The following is a 25431-nucleotide window of genomic DNA, read 5'->3' as shown; positions in this document are numbered from 1 at the left end:
CCCCCTTCTCACTCTACCCCTCCACCAGACCTAACCATCAATGTCAATGGCTGCACACTTTCCCCGGTGCCTCGGGGTGATCCTCGACTCTGCCCTCTCTTTCAAGCCACATATCCAAGCCCTTGCCTCCTCCTGCCGTCTCAAACTCAAAAATATTTCCCGGATCCGCGCATTCCTTGACCGCAACACCACAAAAACACTAGTGCATGCCCTTATCATCTCCTGCCTTGACTACTGCAACCTCCTACTCTCTGGCCTCCCCTCTAGCACTCTGGCACCACTCCAATCCATCCTACACTCTGCTGCCCTATTAATATACCTGTCTCCCCGCTATTCCACAGCCTCTCCCCTATGCCAAGCCCCTCACTGGATTCCTATCACCCAGAGACTCCAGTTCAAAACCCTTACAATGACATACAAAGCCATCCACAACCTTTCTCCTCCATACATCTGTGACATGGTCTCCCGGTACTTACCTACACGCAACCTCCGATCATCTCAAGATCTCCTTTCTACTCCCCCTCATCTCTTCTTCCCACAACCGCATTCAAGACTTCTCCCGTGCTTCCCCCATGCTCTGGAACTCTCTATCCCAACACATCAGACTTTTGCCTACCATAGAAACTTCAAAAAGAACGTGAAGACTCACCTCTTCTGACAAGCCTGCAGTGATCCTCAACCAACTAAACCGCCACACAACCAGCTCTACCCTCTCCTAGTGTATCCTCACCCATCCCCTGCAGACAGTCAGCCCTCGCGGGCAGGGTCCTCCATCCTTATGTACCTGTGTACCTTGTTTTATGATCATGTTTAATGAGCTCATGTTTAATGTATTTTGTCTATATTTGCCCCCTTTTTCACATGTAAAGCGCCATGGAATAAATGGCGCTATAAAAGAGTATAATAATAAATGTGTCACAGATTTTTCTATCAAGCCAGGTCCCCTCTGGTCTTGGTCTGGACTATGTACGAGTCGGTATTTTAGAGATCGCCCCTTATTGTTGGTTGTTATAAATTAGTAAAATAAAAGTTAACTTTTAATAGCATTTGTTTTTGATTGTGAGAACTTACATTAGAAGCACCACTCCACTCCATAAAAAAAATTCTGGAGTAATGGTGGCGCTTTAACTATTAACATACAGCAACCATCATGTGTCATTCACTATTGTTAGTAGATATCCATTGACCTGCAAAGCTTCCTCACCAGGCAATTGCAACTTCTAAACCTGGTAGGCTTGGTTTTCGCGTGATATTTGTGGGACATTAAAGTCCTTCACGCCAACTTACCATAGAGTCTATGGCAGGCAAGTAATGGGTCCTACGACATCCTGCTATGGCCACCCTGAGGATATGCTGCAGATGACCACAACATCTTGTGACTGTTGGCCAGTTTTTGAAGATTTTAGTCTCATGGTTACAAATGCATCATTACACAGAGAAGAGGGATTCACAGAGGCTATCCCATCACAGGGCAAGAAGACAGGATAGGTAGCCACAAAAGCAGAGGCATTGTCTGTTATGAAAGGTAATTCAGTACCACAATGGACATAGAGGTCAGCGCACATACAGTGACCTGGCAATAACCCAAAAAACAAGAACGAGCTCTGAGATGTGGGAACTCTGTTGACCGCAATCCCTAATCCTCTCAAACCACACTAAAGGCAGCCGTGGATTGCGCCTAACACTCCCTATGCAACTCGGCACGGCCTGAGAAACTAGCTAGCCTGAAGATAGAAAATAAGCCTACCTTGCCTCAGAGAAATACCCCAAAGGAAAAGGCAGCCCCCACATATAATGACTGTGAGTTAAGATGAAAAGACAAACGTAGAGATGAAATAGATTTAGCAAAGTGAGGCCCAACTTTCTGAACAGAGCGAGGATAGGAAAGGTAACTTTGCGGTCAACACAAAACCCTACAAAAACCACGCAAAGGGGGCAAAAAGACCCTCCGTACCGAACTAACGGCACGGAGGTACACCCTCTGCGTCCCAGAGCTTCCAGCAAGCAGAAAAAAACAAATTGACAAGCTGGACAGAAAAAAACAGCAAACAAATAGCAAAGAGGAACTTAGCTATGCAGAGCAGCAGGCCACAGGAACGATCCAGGAGGAAACAGGTCCAATACTAGAACATTGACTGGAGGCCAGGATCAAAGCACCAGGTGGAGTCAAATAGAGCAGCACCTAACGACTTCACCACATCACCTGAGGAAGGAAACTCAGAAGCCGCAGTACCACTTTCCTCCAACAACGGAAGCTCACAGAGAGAACCAGCCGAAGTACCACTTGGGACCACAGGAGGGAGCTCTGCCACAGAATTCACAACAATTGTCTGGCCCATAAGGAGTGGGGCCAGGCCAAATTTACTGCAGTCGTTTTACAGATTACAGTGACCACTTTTTATTTTTAGATTCCCCTAGTGGCCAATACTTGGAAATATGAAAAGTTCCTAATTTGTAAATTAGATTTCTAAAGCCCTTAAAAAATAAAAATAATTACCGTATATTATAAAAAATGAATGACATGATTCACTTTTAAAATGTATGCAGATATTCATGTAATACAACGCTGCCCGAGTTAAGGCCACTTTCTGCTCTGGTTTCTAAAGATGGTCTAGAACTTGAACTATTTTATTTAGCCTTCCTTTTAATAATTCACTCAGAACTTTGTAAAATAAGAGCTCCAGAGCTGTCATTCTATATGTATTACTTTATTACAGTATATATACAGCCATTCATTGCTTCATTGTAGGTAACAGGATAATAATGTTTGATCAATTTATTTTGATATAGAAGATTGTTAGCCCTCTTACATAAGAGTGATGGAAACACATTAACAGTTAAATAATAAATATTAATAAATATATATATATCAAAAGGATATAATCAGGTATATTCATGTTTAAAAAATATCAATAGTTACACACACAGAATGCCCTTTTATATGAAAATGTAAAAGAAAACAACACATTAATTATCTGATCAGTACAGCAAAGTGATATTTGTCAGCTACGGGACAGTAAGTACATCTAATGAGAGTTAAACACTCGTATCATATTGGGGAGGAAAGTATTCAGCTTATTTTCTAGTTGTACATGTATGCCATCCAATAATGGAGCATCTTCTTGGACATGGGGTCAAAAGGGTGCAAAATGCAATGACTAGTCCTTTCACCATTGGGTTCCATTTGTGATGTGTGACACCATGCACAGCCATTAAATCCTATATTCATGGCAGTTTCCTTTTTGGAATAATTTGAGACCATATGCAGTGGATCACTCCAGATGTAGTAACGTACACAGTCGTATAGTACACAGTATACTGTATGTACATTGGTATTCAAAGTTGTAGTTGCCTGGCCTTTTCAATAGAGACATAGTAAAGCCATACATTTGGCAAAAGGTATCTCTGATGTCTATCTAGTGATAATCTAAGGAGGAGCTAAAGTTTGTATATAGTAGGAGAATTTTCTGGTTTGGTAAAAATGTTTTGTTAAACTAATTTTGTAGCTAAAGGACATTGCTGTTCAAGAACATTGCTTTCTTATGTTCCCAAATAATGAATTGTATTGCATTGCACGCTGTGAGGATTCGCAGGCGGTGAAGTAACCAAAATTATGTGATTTGCAAACTTCCAGCCACATTCCTACTAGACTGTCTGGCCTCATTCAATACACTTGCAATTGAATCGAGGCCGCGCATATCTAGTCGGCATGTGACCGCATGTATACTTATACTTGCAGTCATGTACCCAGTCTCCTGGCAGCAGTGAATCCTCACATCATGCAGTGCCACACAATTGATGAATGAATGCGCGTAATGTGAGGATTCATACATCTTCAGTCATAAACAGTGACTGCAGACTTGTAGCCCAAAGCCGGACATTCCCTTTAATATGAATTTTCCAATCACATCTGGAATTTTGTTCCAAGTAGCTGCCACTGTTTTAGTAAAAGTTTCTGGAATTTCTTCTAATGCTTACCCTAATCTCAGATTTTGCCATTTGTTATAGTTTTTATTTCATGATTTAATGGGGTTTTCCATTCTAATGATATTGATTGCCTATTCTTAGGATAGGTCATCGACATCAGATTTCTGATTACCAGTGGGCAGATGTAAACAGTGTACAGAGAGGAACAATACCGCTCCTGAGGTTGTCTATATCAATGTGGGAAACCCCTTTAATACAGAATGCAAGTGTTCACTAAAGATGTCATATCAGTAAAGCTATGTGCCCACGTTGCAGAAATGTCCGCAGCATTTCCGCAATTCCCTGCCATGGGTAAAATGCATGCAGAATTCGCATGCGTTTTCCCGCAAAACACAAGCATTTTGCAAGTGTTTTTAGCTTGCAGAATGTTTGCGTTTTCCAAGCGATTTGAAGCATCGCTTGGAAAAGTGACTGACAGGTTGGTCACACTTGTGAAGCATAGTGCTCGACAAGTGTGACCAACTTTTAGTATTGATGCTGCCTATGCAGCATCAATAGTAAAAAAGACAGAATGTTAAAAATAATAATAAAAAAAAAAAAGGTTATTCTCCGCTTCCGACGGCCCCCGATCTCCTCAGCGGTGCTCCCGGTACTCTCCGTTCCCAGGGATGCTTTGCGCAAAGGACCTTTGTGATGTCACGGTTGCATGACCGCAATGTCATCTCAGGTGATTCGCGCAATGCATCCCTGGGAACGGAAGCCGCTGTGTGCACCGCTGAGAGGTGGGAGGACTCCGGGGGCCATCGGAAGGTGAGTATATCCTTATTTTTTATTTTAATTCTTTTTTTTTTTTTTTACAGAAATATGGTTCCCAAGGGCCTGGAGGAGAGTCTCCTCTCCTCCAGACCCGGGTACCATCCGCACATGAAGCCATCACTTTTCGCATGGTGGGCATAGCCACATGTGTAAAGTGAGTGTTTCAATGCAATCCTATGGCTGCAGAATCGTTGCGATTCTGCAGAAATAATGAACATGCTGCGGATTTTACCGTTATGCGATTCCGCAGTGGGAAAATCCGCAGCATGGGCACAACAACTGCGGAATCCCATAGGATTGCATGGGAATGCGGTTTTTATGCGTTTCCGCTGTGGCAAAAAAACGCGGCAGAAACGCATAAAAAAAACCAACATGGCCACACAGTCTAAAGCTGACAAGTCCTATTTAATTTGGGCAGTGCCTTAGCAGGCTCTCTATGTGCCTATGATAATAGTAATACTTAAAAGGGTTCGTCAGCGAGAATGTTATGACATATCAATGGGGATCCTACCTCTGGGATCCACACCTATTGCCACAACAGGGCACTTTTATCCCCATAAGAATGGAATGAAAGAGCACATTCCTGACCGTCGCTCCATTCATTACCTATGGGGCTGAGATTGGGGATGAAGTGCCACATTCTGCCTATAACTGTGGGTCCCAGTGGTCAGACCCCTGGATCTATAAGTTATCACCTATCCTGCGACTAAATCTTCATCGGGCTATACATTTAACAGTAAAGACTGAATACTTGACCGTCTATGATCTGTTGGCAGATTGCAGAGTTTTTCTGACCTGGACTGCTAATAAAGAGCAAATAAAAAAATACGCTTTATGCAGTGTATTTAGGATATTCATATAAGAAATGATCATGAAGAAACTTCTCCTTTCTACTTATTCCAAATATTAACATCATTGTAAGCCCTTCTGGTCAGCACATACAGTATAATTATTTCTGCTCTTTTTACCAACGAGATCAGCAATTCTTTATTAATATTCCCTTTATATTATGTGAATTCCTAAGAACATATTTATTTCAATTGTTACATAAGACAGGATTCTTCTGCAGTATTTTGTCTACTTATCAAAGGGGCTGTCCACAACATTTTATAGGTTTAAAAATGGTCTAATGTTAGTCCTAAAATAATTAAAAATAAAACAAAAACTCACCAATAGTACACTCCTATTTACTACTGTTGTCAATCTCCTAGCTTCCTCTTCCTCACTGCTAAAATTAAAATTGACCGCTGCAGGCAATCAGTTGCCACTGAATGGCTGCAGAGGTCAGCTGTTGCACCCACCGAATTGAAGTAGCCAGGAGCCTGGCAGGGGACACGAACACTGCGATGGAGCTGTAGGGATCTTTTAGGTGAAAATGTTTGTTTTTTTTATTTTGGGAGCGCCATCAGACCACTTTTAAATTGATAAACACCTTTACATATACAATCTATATGTGTGTTCTGACTCTGCCTTTACAGATTCCATGTGTGACTATACACCTTCAGATATGTGTGATATACTCATTCTGAATACATGTAGTCTCCGTGTGGCCTCCTGTCTCATCTTTGATGACGTTGTATGCCCGTTCATCTGACGTGCCAAGTCGGAGAAGCTTGTAAGCTGCAGTCCTATATTTCTTTGAAATGAAGTTGTAGAGGAGCGGGTTGATGGAGGCGCTCAGGTAAAACAGCTGCATTGCAACTATGTTGAAATACTGGGAAACTTTCAGTGTCTGGAAGTCGTTGGTGTTTGCAAAGATGATTCTTCCAATGTGAAACGGCAGCCAGCAGATTATGAAAGAAAGTACGACCACAGCTTCAAAACAAAAAGAGGAGAATACAGGTCAACAGCATTACCAATAGCTCATTTGTTTTTATTGTTTTTTTTTTAAATTTTCTATATCATTCTATTAAATGTATGATAATTGTAAGGGAAGCATAGGGCTGACATATCCAGGAGAAATGTGTACTGTAGCCACTTCCCCATTGGATTAATCACCCGCCCTATAAACATGTTACGGATCCTCAATGCCTGTTACTCAACTATAGTTCAGCATATACACCCCAACAATTTTCATTACCTTTTTACATAATCTGATTTTCGATGATTATCTTTTGCAAATGAGGACATTCCAAGTTTCCCAATAGATGATGTTAGGGAAGAGAGATTAGACCAGTTGGATGTCATCAGGCCAAGAATTGATGAACAAGCATTCTAGAGCATCGGACAGTGTAGTCATGCCAGCAATGACCCGAGTAATGAGAAAAATGCTTGTTGTCGGGTGATAGGATTATTTATGGTGACATAAGTCATCATTATCGGCAGAGCTCATGTAAACAGCCGATGTTCTGCTGATGACAATAGTCAATGGGGACAGAATGATTGTGTTAGCGATTGTTCTGTTGCCATCAGTGCTCATCAGCCTGTGTAAACAGGCCAGTAAATGAGTGCTGATGGACACATATAATTTGATCAGCGCTCATTTAGGCCCCATTAGACTGTTGGCCAAACTTACCATTGACGGGCTCGTCCAACTGATTAATGGGTATGAGGGTGTCGGCCGACTGATGATTTGTACAGATGTCGACCTGGACTGTCTTATTCGGACTGCCAATCAAATTGTTCTCCCTTAAATAAAACGCTGGCCAATGTGTCAGTTAGCGGCTTTCCCATAGAGATCACAGGAGCGCTTTGCTGAGATGGGTGTCAGCCGGATGATCAGCCAACGCAACGTTTGGCCAACAGACATCTAACGGTACGTTCACATTTGCGTTGTTGGGCGCAGCATCATCGACACAACCCAAAACGCATATACACAACGCTGCGTTTTATGACGCATGCGTTGTCCAAAAATAGTAAAGTACAGGAAATTGGGCACAGGGAAAATGCTACATGTAGCGTCGGACGCGCCCTGTCTGGTGCGCCCAAATGACGCATGCGTCGTACAACGCATGGCAATGCATACCGGCGCCTGTCCATGCATCCCCCATGTTAAAGATAGGGGCGCCTGACGCATGCGTCGGTATCAGTCGACGAAGCTGCGCCCAACAACGCAAATGTGAACGTACCGTAATATGTATGGCTAGCCTTAATGGGGTGAGATTAAGCCATGTGACTATACCTTAATCCTTTGTTTCCACAGGAGATGAATTATTTTCCTCTGTTAATAAACATGATCGCTTGGTCAGGTGGAGCATGCATGTTTGAGATACAGGGTCTAAAGACATTTATCGCAGGTAACTAATATAAATGATAACTTCACTGTCAGTTACATTCCGTTTCCAGACGATACAAGTCATGTCTCTATTGACAATCATTCATAGATGCACTCAGAAAAGAGGGAAGATTTTTTTTTTCTCACTCGTCATCCATGTGCAATCTGTATAGAGTCTGTTTTTTTTACATCAGCTATTAATAATTTATAGGACCATTTACAGTTTCCCATGTTACAGAATTGCAATGTATCTGAAAAATGCTGCACTGTGGCTCCGAATGGAATCCGATATAGAGGGAATCTTGAATGGGTAAGTCTCACTCGATTTACAGAGGAAAATCGCTCATGCTGCTATTGTTTTCCCATGCAGATGCAGTCAGTAAAAAAAAAAAAATTATCCATCTGCACTGACCCTTTGAATTATTATTATTATTATTATTTATTATTATAGCGCCATTTATTCCATGGCGCTTTACATGTGAGGAGGGGTATACATAATAAAACAAGTACAATAATCTTGAAAAATACAAGTCACAACTGGTACAGGAGGAGAGAGGACCCTGCCCGCGAGGGCTCACAATCTACAAGGGATGGGTGAGGATACAGTAGGTGAGGGTAGAGCTGGCCGTGCAGCGGTTTGGTCAATCGGTGGTTACTGCAGGTTGTAGGCTTGTCGGAAGAGGTGGGTCTTCAGGTTCTTTTTGAATAACATTGGTCCTAGTGTGATCCGTTTTTTTTTTACCAAATTGCCCTTGGGCCGAAAATATGGTCGTGTGCATGAGCCCATAGTGTGTACATAGTACGTGTAGACATATACTGTAAAGCAGTGGGGATATATTAGTGGGCATTGCTTTATGAGTAAAAGTGACACTATTTGCACAGAATAAGAAAATAAACTCTTTTATATAATCCTGGACTGCTCATTAAAAAAAAAAAAAACACTACGGCTATACATGTATTAGTGAGCAAACTAACTTCTAATAATATTTGTCTTCCACTCTGCTGCTGTCACCACCTAGGCATAAAAATTTGGTGAAAGTTTGCAAATTTAATTTTCAGAATTTCAAGCTTAAAGCAATGTTAATTATCAAAAGTATAACATGTATAATACGTATAAAGCTACGTACAGATGCAGTTTTTTTAGGCAGTCAAAAACAGTGACCCCAATTTTTCAAGTCCGGCAATTTTTCTACCTGTGTTGATGAGGAGGCGTGGTGGAGTTAGACACTCCTGATTTATTAAAAGGCACATTCCTCTAAGGGTGATTTCACACTGTGCTTTGTCATACGTTCATTGTTCCGGTCGGGGTTTACACCGGGAAAACTCACAAAATGGGATTAGAGCATGTTTGCAGACCGAACCATTGATTATAATAGTGCTGACGGAGTCACCATGTGCTCTGTTGTGCATAATTTTTGAGCGTGTACGCCTACAGGAGAAGACAACTGGGATGCAGTCAACGCACGAACACTGCCGGAAAAAGCCAAAGACTGCCGAGTGCAGTGAATACCGCCGGAGGGTAATCAGCGGCCCCGGAAGCAGATGACGCCGGGAGACAGCGGGACGGGAGGACGTGTCTCTGGACAGGTAAGTATAATTATAAAGTTTATTATTAATTGTATGCTTTCTTTTACAGGCCCACTCTGGACCCGAACTGTAACACGGGTTTCACATGGAAACCCGTGTTCGGGACGTTGTGGTACGGGTCCCGAACTTTACAGTTCGGGTTCGCCCATCCCTGCTAATAACAGCTTATTAGTGGGGGTGCCGTCTGACGGATCCCACCAATCTGATATTGATGGCTTGTCCCAAGTATAGGTCATCATTATTTTATGCAAAGCTAACTCCTTTTTACCCTTCGCCACGACAGCACCCACAATGAGAGAGGGACCCGCCTATAGGAACAGAAAACCTACAGAGATAAAAGGGCGGTCCCCCTCTCCTCCTCAGTTGGTTTCCTGTTCCTATCGGAAATCCCTAGAATACCTACATGAATGGAGGTGGTTAGAGCACCTCCATTAACCTGGCCTGTGCACCCGCCTGTGTGGTCTCCGTGCGGACAGCAGGGGCTGCGGCGTCAGTAGCAGCGGCTGGGGAGCCACTGCATGCAGCCTCCCCCCTCGTCTGATCACATTCCCGGCAGGTTCCGGGCAGCAAGCCTGGCCTATGGAGTGGAGGACGCAGTAAGCGGATCGCCTCTAGGAGGTGGTGGTGGCGGCATCTCCTGGGTAAGTGCGATCTGCCTCACTGAACCGGAAGTAGTGGGAACACTTCCGGTTCGTGGCTCCGGCGTGCTGACAGACATTTTAAAAATGGAGCCGGGACACAGAGCAATCATGCTCAGAATGTCGTCTCCGGCGCAGGAAGAGCATCCACCAGCGGTGGAGCAGGATAGCGCTGGCAAGGACAGCAGCGCTAAGGGCTCAAAGTCTGCAGCAAAGCCTTTGAGAAAGAGTGGTCGCTCTGCTGAGGGGTCTGACACTCATACAAGAAGAAGTAGAGATACAGATCTACTCAGACTCCGCACAGCGTCTCCACCTCCAAGGCCGGTATAATGAGTGCTTCACTGGGTGAGTGTATATAATCCTCTACCTATAAGCTGATCCCTTCCTTCTCTATCCCTCTCCCTAAGAAAACCAGTAAATCGAAGCATAAGGAGTACGCCCTGTGTGTACAACCCCTGCCCGATTCATATTCAAAAAGGTTGTGTCCAAGCTGCATAAATCAAACCTTACAGGACAAGGCTGCGGTTTTCAACCACTAATATTAGGGCCATAATTAGGCAGGAGATCCAATCTCTGGGATCAAAAAGCCTAAAAAAACAAGAAAAGAAAAGTCTTTCCCTCGTCTCTAGTTCAGAGTCTGAGGAGGGTTTAATCTGATCCTCTAATACCTCGGGATCATCATCCAGTTCTTCTGAGGATGACGGCGGAGCATGCTTTCCAGTTGACAGTATAGACAATCTTATAAAATCCGTGAGAAACACTATGGCTTGTCCAGACACTAAAGGGGTCAGATCAGCCCAGGATATCATGTTCGCAGGCCTAGGTCACAAAAAACGGCAAGCTTTCCCAGTCGTTTCTGCCATCGAGGACCTTGTAAAAAAAGAATGGGGCAAACAAGGGAAAGGGTTTCTCCCATCCTCTTCTAAAAGGCATTACCCCTTCAGTGAAGAGTTAGCAGTATGGTCTAAGGTTCCAAAAGTGGATACGGTGGTGGCATCCACCTCAAAACAGTCATCTCTCCCTGTGGAAGATGCAGGAATCTTACTAGACCCATTAGACCGTAAAACCGAAGCTCTTCTTAAAAGAACTTGGGAGACAAATACAGGAGCCTTTAAGCCTGCCATATCAAGTACGTGCACAGCTAGGTCATTATTAGTATGGATAGACCAGCTGGAGCAACAGGTAAAGGGCAAACTGCCGAGAGAAAAAATCTTACAAGCAGTTCCATTGATTAGAAGTGCTGCGGCATTCTTGGCTGATGCTTCAGCAGATTCTCTACGGCTGGTAGCAAGATCAGCGAGCCTTGTCAATGCAGCTCGTCGAGCCCTCTAGCTGAAAGGATGGAATCTAAATCTAGATTATGTACAATCCCATGCCAGGGTGAGTTCCTGTTTGGAAAGGTTCTTGATGACCTACTCAATAAAGCAGGAGAAAGAGGGAAGGGATTTCCTAAACAGTTTCTTCCTTCTTATAGGAGAGCGTTTAGAAGACGGCCATTTGACAGAAGGAGGCTGTATGAGCCACAAAGAGATTGTTGGGAAACGAAGGAAACAAAACCGAAAGGTAACCCCGAAACATCTAGACGTGGTAGATACCATCAGTAATGAAATCCCGGTGGGTGGAAGACTGAAATTTTTTCATCGACAGTGGGAGCACATAACCTCAAATCAGTGGATCCTTCGCCTAAGTAAAATCTGGACTAAAATTAGAGTTCTTTAAACTGCCACAGGATACTTTTATTAAAACATCACTGAAAGCGCCAGAACAGCAAAAAGCGCTTCAGTTAGAAATTCTAAGCTTTTTGGCTAAGAATGTTCTCATAGAAGTACCAAGGAATCAGGAAGAGAGGGGATTTTATTCCCCTTTATTTCTGATTCCAAAACCGGATGGTACTTTTCGTACTAAAATAAATCTAAAAAACTGAATTCCTTTCTGTATGAACACACCTTTAAAATGGAATCAATAAGGTCTACTATTAAACTTTTGTTTCCTAGGTGCTTTATGATGGGTCTAGATTTGAAGGATGCGTACTATCATCTTCCCATTTATGCAGAACACCAACAATACCTCAGAGTGGCGGTAAACCTACAGTGCCGGATTCGTCACTTCCAATTTACAGCCATGCCATTCTGCCTATCCATGGCTCCTCGGATTTTCACAAAAGTTATGCTCGAGGTGATGGCTTATCTGCATCATCAGGATATGCTAATTGTGCCTTATCTAGATGACTTCCTAATAATTGGAAATTCAGCCTCACAATGTAAAGAACGCTTAACTAATACCATTTCATCGTTACAGGCTTTAGGTTGGATTGTGAACTTCAAAAAGTCCAGACTACATCCGGAAACCCTTCAGTCCTTCCGAGGATTAATCTTGGACTCTGTAAATCAAAGATAGAATCCAAAAAATTAACCATAATCTCAAAAGTTACTATGGCAAGGTCTAATCCTCAAATGTCCCTAAGAGATGCCATGTCTCCCTTGGGTTCACTCTCTTCCTGCATTCCTGCGGCTCAATAGTCCCAATATCATACTAGAGCCTTACAACACCAGATACTTTATGCACAATCACATTGCCATGGTCATTTAAATACAAAGATTACCCTATCGAAAGACGTACTTAGCTCACTCCTTTGGTGGTTAGATAAAACCCATTTGTCCAGAGGAATCACAAGGACGATAAAACCCTCGAAATTAATCACTACTGACGCAGGTACAGAAGGGTGGGGGCCAATCTGGATCAAAATATAGCTCAGTAAGAAGTAAATGCGGTTTATTATGCCTTGACTTTTTTCCTTCCCCAGCTCCAAGGATCTCATATCAGAATCCTGTAAGACAACACGACGGTTGTCGCATATTTAAATCATCAAGGCGGAACGCGATCGGGAAGTCTAATGTGTTCAGTGGCAAACATCTTCAACTTAGCAGAACCCAATTTTCTATCACTCACAGCTCTCCATATCAGAGGAGTAGAAAACTCAAAGGCCGACTTCCTAAGTTGCCACACGCGCTGTCAGGGAGAATAGACTCTCAATCCTCAAATATTCAGGAACATAGTGGACATATGGGGTCTTCCACAAATAGATTTGTTTGCAACCAGGAACAACAGACAGGTACCGAGGTTCGCCTCCTTAAATACAGCAGATCATCCAGACATGATAGGCTCGCTCCAGTATCTGTGGGACTACGATCTGGCCTATGCTTTCCCACCAATGATGTTAATCCCGTTGGTCATCAAGAAGATAAGGGAAGAGAAAGCAAGGGTGATTTTGATAGCACCATTTAGGCTGAAAAGGCCTTGGTTCTCCTGTCTTCGAGCGATGTCAGTTTGCGATCCCTGGATTCTGCCAATGATCCCAGACCTACTGTCTCAGGGTCTATTCTATCACCAACAAGTGAAATGTCTTCACCTAACGGCATGGAACTTGAGAGGCAAATACTAACGGGGTTTTCTCCAGAGCTAATTAACACATTACTGCTAAGTAGGAAGGAAGTCTACAACTTTAATATATAGTAGAGTATGGAGAAAATTCCTCAGCTTCTATACAAAACCTTTCTCTAGCAAGGTTCCTATTAAGGCTATCCTAGAATTTCTACAAAAGGGCCATGAGCTCGGTCTATCAGTCAATACCTTAAGAGTTCAGGTATCTGCCTTAGGATCCCTTTATAGTGCTAACATAGCTGGTGACAGGTGGATAGCAAGATTTATTAGAGCATGTGAAAGGTGTACACCAGTACATATCCCACATTTACCTCCTTGGGACTTGAATCTAGTTCTAGATGCCATAACTGAACCTCCTTTTGAGCCCTTACATTCTATTTCTCTAAAGAATATCACATATAAGGTAGCCTTATTGATAGCCTTAACTTCTGCCAGAAGAATAGGAGACATCCAGGCCCTTTCCATAGACCCTCCATTCTTATTGACATACCAGGACAGAGTAGTTCTTAAACCTGATCCATCATATCTCCCTAAAGTAGCAACACACTACCATAGATCTCAGGAGATTTTTCTGCCTTCCTTTTATGATAATCCATCAAATCCAGAGAAAGAGAAGCTGCACATGTTAGATGTGAAAAGAGCAGTCTTAAAGTACATACAGAGAACCCAGTCCTGGAGACAGAGTAGGGCTCTGTTTGTATCTTTTCAGGGTCACCGAAAAGGCCAAAGGGTCACAAAGGCTACCTTATCTCGCTGGATCAGAGATGCAATCTGTCTTGCCTACCTAACAAAAGGCAAAGATCCTCCAGAAGGAGTAAAGGCACATTCAGCTGGAGCAGTATCATCCTCTTGGGTGGAGAAAAAAGACATCTCTATCGAGCTTACATGTAAGGCCGCAACCTGGTCGTCGCCTTCAACTTTTTATAGACATTATAGGCTTGATCTATCCTCTACATCTGACTTGGCATTCGGGAGAGCTGTCCTCTGCACGGTGATCCCACCCAGGTGAAGTTTCTCTGTAAATCTCTCATTGTGGGTGCTGTCGTGGCGAAGGGTAAAAAGCCGGATTACTTACCGGTAATGCCCTTTTAATGAGCCACGACAGCACCCTGTCACTTCCCACCCTAGTTAGTTATGTATAGTTATTTATACAAAATATTCTCATGGGTGAATATAAATAAGATAAAATGTGCAAACAAATTACGGACATATATACTGATCTAACAACGGCGGTTCCTCTCATACTCTGAAAAACAACTGAGGAGGAGAGGGGGACCGCCCTTTTATCTCTGTAGTTTCCTGTTCCTATGGGCGGGTCCCTCTCTCATTGTGGGTGCTGTAAGTAATCCGGCTTATCCCCTTGTAAACACAGCTATTTTTACTTTCTTCTTCCTTGCCTTCTAAGATCCATAACTTCTTTTTCTTCGACACAAATATATGAATACCTATCAAAACATTTGGGTATCACTAAGCGAGATGACAGTGAATAAAAGATCGCAATTACTAATTCGGAATGCAGTGCTCGTGTATACTCCCACATCCACAATGAGTTAACATAAACAAAAAAAACAACACCTGTATCAATAATACCGGTATATAAATCATTTAATATAATGCATGAAGTTTGGGGTTTTTTTGGGACAAGTTGGAGTTTTGAAAGACAAAATAAATTTTAAAATATAAGGTACTGAAATATGGAGTGAAGAAAAAAATTCCAAAATCGGTGGAATTTAAATAAAAACCCCCCGACATTTTTAGGTTTTGTTTTGATGACATTAACTTTACAATAAAAATTACCTGATAACTTTATTAGTTTCTTTAGGGACGTGAACTTGGAATCACTTTATTCAGTAGATTGTAATACCCTAGTTTTGCAGTCTGTCATAAAACTGATGGCTTCCTGTGATTTTCCTACGAAAACTTCCTAGGCATACAAACTCTTTTGCGTCTTTGGAAAACTAAAGAGGTTCAAAAAGGTAAAACAAGTCGTTTGTAAATTGCTTTGCCTATGTTCTTATTGGAATTCGTCTTCAGCCCCCAAACATGTATTCACTTTCATGACAAGGCCAAATTTGACAATTCTGACTGTCACTTTATCTGGAATACTTCAATGGATCCCACTGTTTCTAAGACTGTTTTTCAAAGACATATTGTACTTCATGATGGTGGTAACATTTATTTCATATCACTTTCATTTATTTATGAAAAAAATGGAAATTTGGTGAAACTTTAGAATATTTAGCAATTTTCAAACTTTTAATATTTATGCCCTTAAATCAGAGAGATATGTCACACAAAATTGTTGATAAATAACATTTCCCTTTGATAAATAACATGCCTAAAAATATACTGATAAGGGTTTGTTATAAGCCATCAAACATAACAAATTCACAACGATGTAGTGACTTGGGGGGATTTCAACTATCCAAATAAAAATGGTGAAACTGTGGACCTCATGAACTGATAACAGATTATTGTCAATAACTAAAAATGATTGCCTTTCCCAACTGGTGTAGTACCTAATTGGAGGCCCTTTTGGACTTCTTGATCACCAACAGACCTAACAAGATCATTAAAGTACTGGTTGGAGGGCAGCTAGTAGAAAGCGAATATACGGTTATATAAATAACTTTAATTTGTCCTTTAATTGGATGTTTTGTAAAAGAGCCAGAAACACACTGAACTTGTAGAAGGCGAAAGATCAGTGTAGAGATGGCCTTAAACTCCAATCAGAGCAGTTTAACCACTTCAGTCGTGACAGGGTCATTTAACTTATGCCACCACAGTGCCCTCAATGCAGTATGAGGACCCCACAGTGCCTCCAATACAGTATGAGGCTGCCTAATGCCTCCAATACAGCATGAAAACCCCACAGTGCCCCCAATGAAGTATGAGGCTGCCTCAATGCCTCCAATATAGTATGAGGCTGCCCAATGCCTCCAATACAGTATGAGGACCCCATTGTGGTGCCCCCAATGCAGTATGAGGCTGCCACAATGCCTCCAATACAGTATGAGGACCTCACAGTGCCCCCAATGCAGTATGAGGAACCCACAGTGCCCCCAATTATGATGCCCCCACTGTGCCCCCCAGTACAGTATCATGCAAGAGATAGCGCCGGGCAGGAGACTGAGGGCGGGTTACTGCAGCTCCACTGCCATTTTCTACAGTAGGCAGCAGAGCTGCAGGATTACTCCCTGCTCAGCACGCAGCATATGATGAGGGCAATCTGGCCTTGGACCCCTCGGGCTGAGAGCAGCAGGCCAGATTGTCCTCATTATTACCACCCTGCAAGGAACCCCCTCCACCTCCAGACACCAGTGCAGTTGCACCAGCTATATGTCTGCCCCTGTACCATAGGCATTCATGTAGATGTCCCCTAGTTTCAGGATGTATTACAAAGTCTGTTGGTCTAGGTCCCTGTATTATGTTTTTTTTTTTTGTACCAACTGCATCAAGTGCCAATTTTTCATATACATCTATTAGCCGTGATGAAGCGGATTTACTTTGAAAATCCATGTCAGTTTGTATAATTCTTCAATCTTTTTCCCCTTGCTATAAACTCCTTAGTGACCTATGAAATACATTGTCATTTTAGGTCGATATAGAAAGTTTGAAGCCAGCTCAGAAGCCGAGTGGGCATCATACTAGGCAAATTTTACATAGCTGGCATCTACCTATAACTGCAGCAACTAGAGCGTGTTCTGATCACTGCAGTTTAGCCATTTCAATGCCACTGTTAACCTATATCAGCAGCAGTTAAATAACGTCATAGTTGGTGGACCTGACCCCTGGCTTCCTTTGGCTGCACGTGATGCGCTCACAAGGAATCAGTGGGATACCATGACAACAAGGGGCCAGCCAAGGATAGTATATGTAGTATAATGTGAATGTGGTAATATACTCACCTACCGCAGCTCTATAGACTTACATTGTACGAGGCACTTCTGGGTCACTCAGAGCGCAGAGTGACCAGGAGAGCCTGCAGAGCGGTGACGGCACCGAGAAGAGGAGCTGCACTGGATATTGGAGAAAGCTGGCATGCACATTACACTACATTCACACAGACACAGAAATAGGAAAAAATAATGTGAGGGCTTCTTTAAAAAATAAATATATTTGGAGATGTCATGGCCAAAAAAGTCTAATTTATCATAATATAAAACTAAAAAAACTATATGTTAAATGTTGATAAGCAAAATTGGAACTCCAGAATTACAATTGTTGCGATTGCTGCATTTCTCAAAAAAATTTAAATTAAAATATCATATGTTCCCCAAAATGTTATCAATAAAAACTCAGCCTGCACGCAGTAAAAAAAAAACCAAAACAAGCCCTCACACTGCTTCATCATAGGAAATATAAATTAAGTTAAAGGTCTGGAAAAAAAAGGGACACTCAATTTTTTTATGCAAATGTCAGAACTTTTTTCACCACTCAAATAAGTGGACTTGTTTTGATACTTCATGTTTTGGTATTGATCTGGAGAATCAGGTCACTAATACAATAAACACTGTAAAAACAATATCCAAAAATCTATGGTGAAATTGCTTTTTTTTATCTTCTTTGCAATTTCACCACATAAGTTTTTTTTCCCATGTGATTTTTTTTTCCACATTTTTCAGTACATTTTATGGTAAAATAAATAGTGTGATTTAATACTACAATTTGTCATGCCCTCATGCGACTGTCATGGAGAAATAAAAAAAAAAGTTATGTCTTAGAACAGGGGTCCCCAACCTGTAGCTCGGTAGCCACATGTGGCTCATGGTCCCTTGAATTGTGGCTCGCGACTGTCTGCCAGCTTGGTGCATTAGCTCCAGGTCTAGCAAACAGGTATGAAGACCGCATCTCAAAATGGTGAATTTTTGAGTAGCCCTGCACAGAAAAGCAGATCTGGATGCACATATGCTGGTCTTAGGGGTTTAGAGATGTTTTAGGTATGGAAGATGATATTACCTGTTAGAGGAGGGTCTTGAAGCTGGATGCGACAGTGTGTTGGGAGTCCTTGATGGGAGAATACTGAATGGGGCATTATGGTAACCCCTGGATCTCAGTGTACTGCTTTGGAGTGATTTCTGTGGAAAAGCTTAGGTTATCATTATACCCGTAATGGGGGATTTGGTTGACACTACGTTGAGGGGGACATAAGCAGGATGTTGCTCGTGACCCCCTCTCAGAGCTGAATGTGGCTCACGACTCTCTCTCAGAGCTGAATGTGGCTCTCTAGGTCAAAAAGGTTGGGGACCGCTGCCTTAGAACAAAGAATGACGAGAGGAAAAGGGAGGATAAAGCACAAAAATGTAAAATTTTGAGAACTTAAGGGGTTAAAATCAGCATTTTATGTATTCAAATTAATAAAAATTAAAGCACAAATACTAGGCTGAGGTTAAATGCACATGGCGTCTTGGTGTGTTTAAAATCTGCAGATGTCGATTCCTTTTGCGGGTATGCTGAGTTTTCTGTGTGGATTTTCCCCATAGATTTACATTAGATGTGAAAATTCTGCAAGTATAAAATGCACATGAAGAAAAGCATCAAAAACGCATGTAATCCGCACCTACGTATGTCAAAGTTTTGTCAAAGTCAAATAACAGGAAGTATCAAAAACAAAACAGCCTTATTTAACCCCTTTATCCCCAAGGGTGGTTTACACGTTAATGACCGGGCCAATTTTTACAATTCTGACCACTGTCCCTTTATGAGGTTATAACTCTGGAACGCTTCAATGGATCCTGATGATTCTGGCATGGTTTTCTCATGACATATTGTACTTCATGGTAGTGGTAAAATTTATTTGATATTACCTGTGTTTAGTTGTGAAAAAAATGGAAATTTGGCGAAAATTTCGCAATTTTCCAACTTTGTATTTTTATGCCCTTAAATCACAGAGATATGTCACACAAAATACTTAATAAGTAACATTTCCCACATGTCTACTTTACATCAGCACAATTTTGGAACCCCAATTTTTTTTTTTGTTAGGGAGTTATAAGGGTTAAAAGTTGACCAGCAATTTCTAATTTTTACAAAATCATTTTATTTAGGGACCACATCAAATTTGAAGTCACTTTGAGGGGTCTATATGATAGAAAATACCCAAGTGTGACACCATTCTAAAAACTGCACCCCTCAAGGTGCTCAAAACCACATTCAAGAAGTTTATTACCCTTCAGGTGTTTCACAGGAATTTTTGGAAAGTCTAAAAAAAAAAAGAACCTTTAACTTTTTTTTCACAAAATGTTTTACTTCAGCTTCAATTTGTTTTATTTTACCAAGGTTAACAGGAGAAAATGGACCACAAAAGTTGTTGGGCAATTTGTGCTGAGTACGCTGATACCCCATATGTGGGGGGAACCACTATTTGGGTGCATGGCAGAGCTGGGAAGGGAAGGAACGCCGTTTGACTTTTCAATGCAAAATTGACTGAAGATAGGACACCATGTCACATTTGGAGAGCCTCTGATGTGCCTAAACATTGAAATCCCCCACAAGTGACACCATTATGGAAAGTAGACCCCCTAAGGAACTTATCTAGATGTGTAGTGAGCACTTTGACCGAACTAGTGTTTCACTACATTTTACAACGCGGGTTTATAACACGGAGCCGTGAAAATAAAAAATCTTTTTTTTTCCCCACAAAAATGATTTTTTAGCCCCCAAATTTTTATTTTCCCAAGGGTAACAGGAGAAATTGGACCCCAAAAGTTGTTATCCAAGTTGTCCTGAGTACGCTGATACCCTATATGTGGAGGGGAACCACCGTTTGGGCACATGGCAGAGCCTGGAAGGGAAGGAGCGCTATTTGGAATGCAGACGGTCTGCAGGCATCACATTGCGTTTGCAGAGCCCCTGATGTACCTAAACAGTATAAACCCCCCACAAGTGACCCCATATTGGAAACTAGACCCCTCAAGGAACTTATATAGATGTGTTGTGAGAACTTTTAACCCCCAAGTGTTTCACTACAGTTTATAATGCAGAGCCCTGAAAATAAAAAAAAATATTTTTTTTCCCATAAAAATGATTTTTTAGCCCCCAAATTTTTATTTTCCCAAGGGTAACAAGAGAAATTGGACCCCAAAAGTTGTTGTCCAATTTGTCCTGAGTACACTGATACCCCATATGTTAGGGTAAACCCCTGTTTGGGCGCACGGGAGAGCTCAGAAGGGAAGGAGCACTGTTTTACATTTTCAACTCAGAATTGGCTGGAATTGAGATCGGATGCCACGTCGTGTTTGGAGAGCCCCTGATGTGCCTAAACAGTGGAAACTCTCCAATTCTAACTGAAACCCTAACCCAAATACACCCCTAATCCCAACCCTAACCATAACCCTAACCACACCCCTAACCTGAACACGCCCCTAAAACTAATCCCAACCATACCCCTAACCCCAACACACCCCTAACCCTAATCCCAACCCTAACCACACCCCTAACTCCAACACGCCCCTAACCCTAATCCCAACCATACCCCTAACCCCAACACACGCCTAACCCTAATCCCAACCGTAAATGTAATCCAAATCCAAATCCTAACTTTAGCCCTTATCCTAACTTTAGCCCCAGCCCTAACCCTAATGGGAAAATGGAAATAAATATTTTATTTTATTATTTTTCTCTAACTAAGGAGGTGATGAAGAGGGGTTTGATTTACTATTTATAGCGGGGGTTTAGCGGATTTTTATGATTGGCAGCTGCCACACACTAAAAGACGCTTTTTATTGCAAAAATTAGTTTTTGCGTGTACACATTTTGAGAGCTATAATTTTTCCATATTTTGGTCCACAGAGTCATGTGAGGTCTTGTTTTTTGCGGGACAAGTTGACGTTCTTATTGGTACCATTTTCGGGCACGTGACATTTTTTGATCGCTTTTTATTCTGATTTTTGTGAGGCAGAATGTCCAAAAACCAGCTATTCGTGAATTTCTTTTGCGGGGGGCGTTTATACCTTTCCATGTGTGGTAAAATTGATAAAGCAGTTTTATTCTTTGGGTCAGTACGATTACAGCGATACCTCATTTATATCATTTTTTTATGTTTTGGCGCTTTTATACGATAAAAACTATTATATAAAAAATTATAATTTTTGCATCGCTTTATTCTGAGGACTGTAACTTTTTGCTGATGATGCTGTATGGCGGCTCGTTTTTTTGTGGGACAAGATGACGTTTTCAGTGATACCATGTTTTTTTATATCCATGTTTTTGATCGCGTGTTATTCCACTTTTTGTTCGGCAGTATGATGATAAAGCGTTGTTATTTGCCTTTTTTTTTTTTCTTTTACGGTGTTAACTGAAGGGGTTAAACTAGTGGGACAGTTTTATAGGTCGGGTCGTTACGGATGTGGCGATACTAAATATGTGTACTTTTTTTTTTTTTATTTAGATAAAGAAATGTATTTATTGGAACAATATTTTTTTGTCTTTATTTAGGAATTATTTTTTTTTCTTTTTTTACACATGTAAATATTTTTATTTTTTTTAACTTTGTCCCAGGGTGGGACATTATCTCAGCTGTGATAGTCAGCTGACACCTGGCCGCGATCAGCCGCGCTCCCCCCATGAGCGCAGCTGATCGGTGACGTACTATCCTGTCGGTGGTCATAGGGCCCAGACCACCTCGACGGGCTAGTACTTCGGATGTCAGAAAGGGGTTAAAGCAACAAGTAACAAAAACCACAGCATCAAAATCGTGAAAAAAAAATGCACGAAAACGCAAGGAAATAAGCCTAATTTAAATAATGGGTGCAGAAATTCTGCAACATAAAAAACTCAACAAAAGCTCATGGTGGGAACGTAGTCTCAGGATTTGGCTCTATTGGTGAGTTCAAGCGGTCAGCACATGGCTGCTCCTATGTGATTTGCATACTTGCGGTCACATACCAATAAGGTTCTTTTCTCGAGAATGCTTGTTCCTGATTGCCATGCTGTGTAGACGGGCCAATCAGCAACCAGCGTTTTGCAAATGATTGCCATGCTTTTTAGACAGGCTAATCACTTGCAAAATGCTGGTTACTGACTGGCCCGTCTACACAGCATGGCAATTACCGTACTTTGAAAAGGCTGGTTAGTCGGGTGCAATGTTCTTTTTCTACAGGCTTAGAAATCATTGTTAACATAAGCTATGATGTTCTAGAAGCACAGAATGATGCTATGAATAATTGTTCTACGCTCATAAAATTTGGGTCTGCCTATCTAAACAGGTCACTAAATGACTGCCGATGTCAGTGCACATAACCACTCAGAGGTCATATACAGTATTGGCCGCAGTCCGCCTGTCTACATTGTCCAAAGAGAACCCTGGTGCATTAATATTCAGTGATATTATTAGCAGGCATTAGACTCATATAATCGACAGTGGTTTGTCACCATTCATATACAACCCCTGACAAAAATTATGGAATCACTGGCCTTGGAGGATGTTCATTCAGTTGTTTAATTTTGTAGAAAAAAAGCAGATCACAGACATGGCACAAAACTAAAGTCATTTCAAATGGCAACTTTCTGGCTTTAAGAAACACTAAAAGAAATCAAGAACAAAAAAATATGCCATGTCTGTGATCTGCTTTTTTTCTACAAAATGAAACAACTGAATGAACATCCTCCAAGGCTGGTGATTCCATAATTTTGCCAAAGGTTGTATTCTAAATATCTTAACAGATAGAATTTCCTCTTCCTATAAGGCCTCATTTAAACGCAAGTGATTGTTCTTGCACCCAAAAAAAAAAAATGGATGATCTTCATCAATGTTTGGTCAGTAGGTCCATTTTTACCTGCAGAGTTTCATTTGTTTTTATTTTGCATACAAAAAGATTTCTTTAACTTCTCTTATCCAAAATAAAAATCAGATGGCACACGGGTAGCATGAGCGATGTCCAATTTTTTTCATGGAGCCATAAATTTCATTGTCGAATTTGATCCGTAACTCGGATCAAAATTGGACATGTCTCCATGTTCTGGTGTGGAGCGCTAGGTCTGCAAAAATACACAGACATGTAAACTACCACATAGGCTATATTCAGTACGAGTTCTACCTGTGAAAAACACTGAACGAAGTCGTATGCGAAAAACTGATGTCTGAATGAGCCCCAACAGTGTATTAGAGAAATAAAGGGTAATGTTGGGCACTTACCTAGAATTTTGACCGTTTGTTTGTGGCACTTTTCTCGTTTTGCTGCATTTGGACCACGGAGATTGTTTTTACTTTTCCACAGTTTCTTACCAATAAAGCCATAAAGAATAGTCAGACATAACATAGGAAAGAAAAAATAGACAGTTGTTACCCACGTCATGATGTTAAGGAGTCCAGATTCCATGGCGTGCTCTGTAAATTTACACTCCCAGCTAATTTTGGAAGTGGTGTAATTGTAAATTTGTACTGTCTCAAACAGGTTATAAAAAGGAGCCGCCGACAACAATGCAATGACCCACAGAAGAACAATGACCATCTTCACCCTTCTCTTGGTAATGAAGACTTTGGCTTTAAGAGGGAAACATATAGCTAGATATCGCTCAATGCTCAAAGCTGTGATATGCAGAATAGTGGAGTATGTACATCCTTCACTAATGAGGTACAGAAATTTACAAAGAAATTCCCCAAAGATCCAAGGTATAGACCTCCAAAGGCGGTACAAGTCAAAAGGCAAGCAGAGGAGAATGATCATGTCGGACACAGCCATGCTGGATAAGTAGAAGTTTGTGGTTGTGTTCATTTCTTTATATCTTTTAATTATAAGTATAGTGATGGTGTTCCCAAAGATCCCAGCCACCATTATGACCAGACAGATTATAGTCAGTGGGATGAGTATTCGGATGGGGAAAAAGGAGCACAAGTTTTCTGTGCATGGTGGAAGGTCGTTATCATAATAGCCAGAGACTTCATTGCTTTCATTACTTCTTATGGAATGGTTCTGCATGATTGAAATCAGGAGAAAATTACTAAGAGTACCACAAATCCAACTTCACCACGCAGGCTCAAACCGATAATGATCATGAACTTTAGGTCAAATTGAAATCGAAGTGGAGAAACTCGAAAAATTACAAGTTCTGAATGTTCAAAAAGGCAGAATTCATCATGAGACATCAGCGACCCAGGAGCAATCTCGTGTCTGCTATAATCAGTCCCCTTATCCGTTCTTATATCTCCTCGGTTGGATTAAACTACAAAGATGCGTTGTTTCCAGCTGTTGCATACATAAAATCATCTGCGCTGCTGAGAAAAAGGACTTCCTAAACATACAATGACTTCAAAGTACATAGGTTCTTCTAGGAGGAGAGAGACACTTTTCATCTAGCCATGAACGCTGGAAGTAGGTATTCTGCTTTCCAAGGAAAAAAACATTCTTCCAAAGCACAAGCAGCCAGGAGGAGGTGGGTTTAGGATGAAGTCTGTTGTGCAATGTCTCCGTACACTGGCTGCATATAACACAAACAGCAATGTCTCCACCCCACAGATTCATCTCTTCTTTGTAGCATACGCCTCCTGTTTTCATTCATTGCTACAAATTGGGATATGATTAAAGGGACCCTGTCATCTGATTCACGCTGCACATGGCTTGGAATTTTTTCATGATTGCAGCTAGGTATATTTCACTCGGAACCAATCCTGCATTTCAGAGAAATAATAGTAAGAAGATCCGGCCGGAGATCTTCCAGGTGATTGACAGGTGTCTTCCTCATGTGTACATAGGAGAATCCTATCAATAACCTGTAGTAGCATTGGGAAGAGCCTGTCAGGGGTTAGAACGGGGCTGGTCTACTCTCCAGCTGGATCTTCTAACTATACTTTTGGGACGATGGTTAGAG

At 41.6% G+C, this 25431-nt stretch overlaps 1 protein-coding gene across 1 annotated transcript; it reads right to left on the bottom strand.

The window, feature by feature from the left end:
- Window positions 1-2711: 2711 nt before the first annotated feature.
- Window positions 2712-25008, bottom strand: MLNR (motilin receptor). Its single transcript, XM_069758844.1, has 2 exons — window positions 23759-25008; window positions 2712-6558 (listed from the first exon to the last, which is right to left on the bottom strand). The coding sequence occupies exons 1-2, from the start codon at window positions 24540-24542 to the stop codon at window positions 6245-6247; spliced, it is 1098 nt and encodes a 365-aa protein (XP_069614945.1). The 5' UTR covers window positions 24543-25008; the 3' UTR covers window positions 2712-6244.
- Window positions 25009-25431: the final 423 nt, after the last annotated feature.

This window comes from Ranitomeya imitator, chromosome 3 (genome assembly GCF_032444005.1).
Source record: "Ranitomeya imitator isolate aRanImi1 chromosome 3, aRanImi1.pri, whole genome shotgun sequence".
NCBI classification, from domain to species: domain Eukaryota; kingdom Metazoa; phylum Chordata; class Amphibia; order Anura; family Dendrobatidae; genus Ranitomeya; species Ranitomeya imitator.
This window is presented reverse-complemented; position numbering and strand designations above follow the sequence as displayed.

What these genes read in the sequence shown, in the direction of transcription:
- MLNR (XM_069758844.1), bottom strand. Translation starts at nt 24,542, where the DNA reads ATGCAGAACCATTCCATAAGAAGTAATGAAAGCAATGAAGTCTCTGGC. An exon ending in ACAAACGGTCAAAATTCTAG is followed by an intron (nt 6,559 to 23,758) that starts GTAAGTGCCCAA and finishes TTTGTTTTGAAG; the next exon opens with CTGTGGTCGTACTTTCTTTC.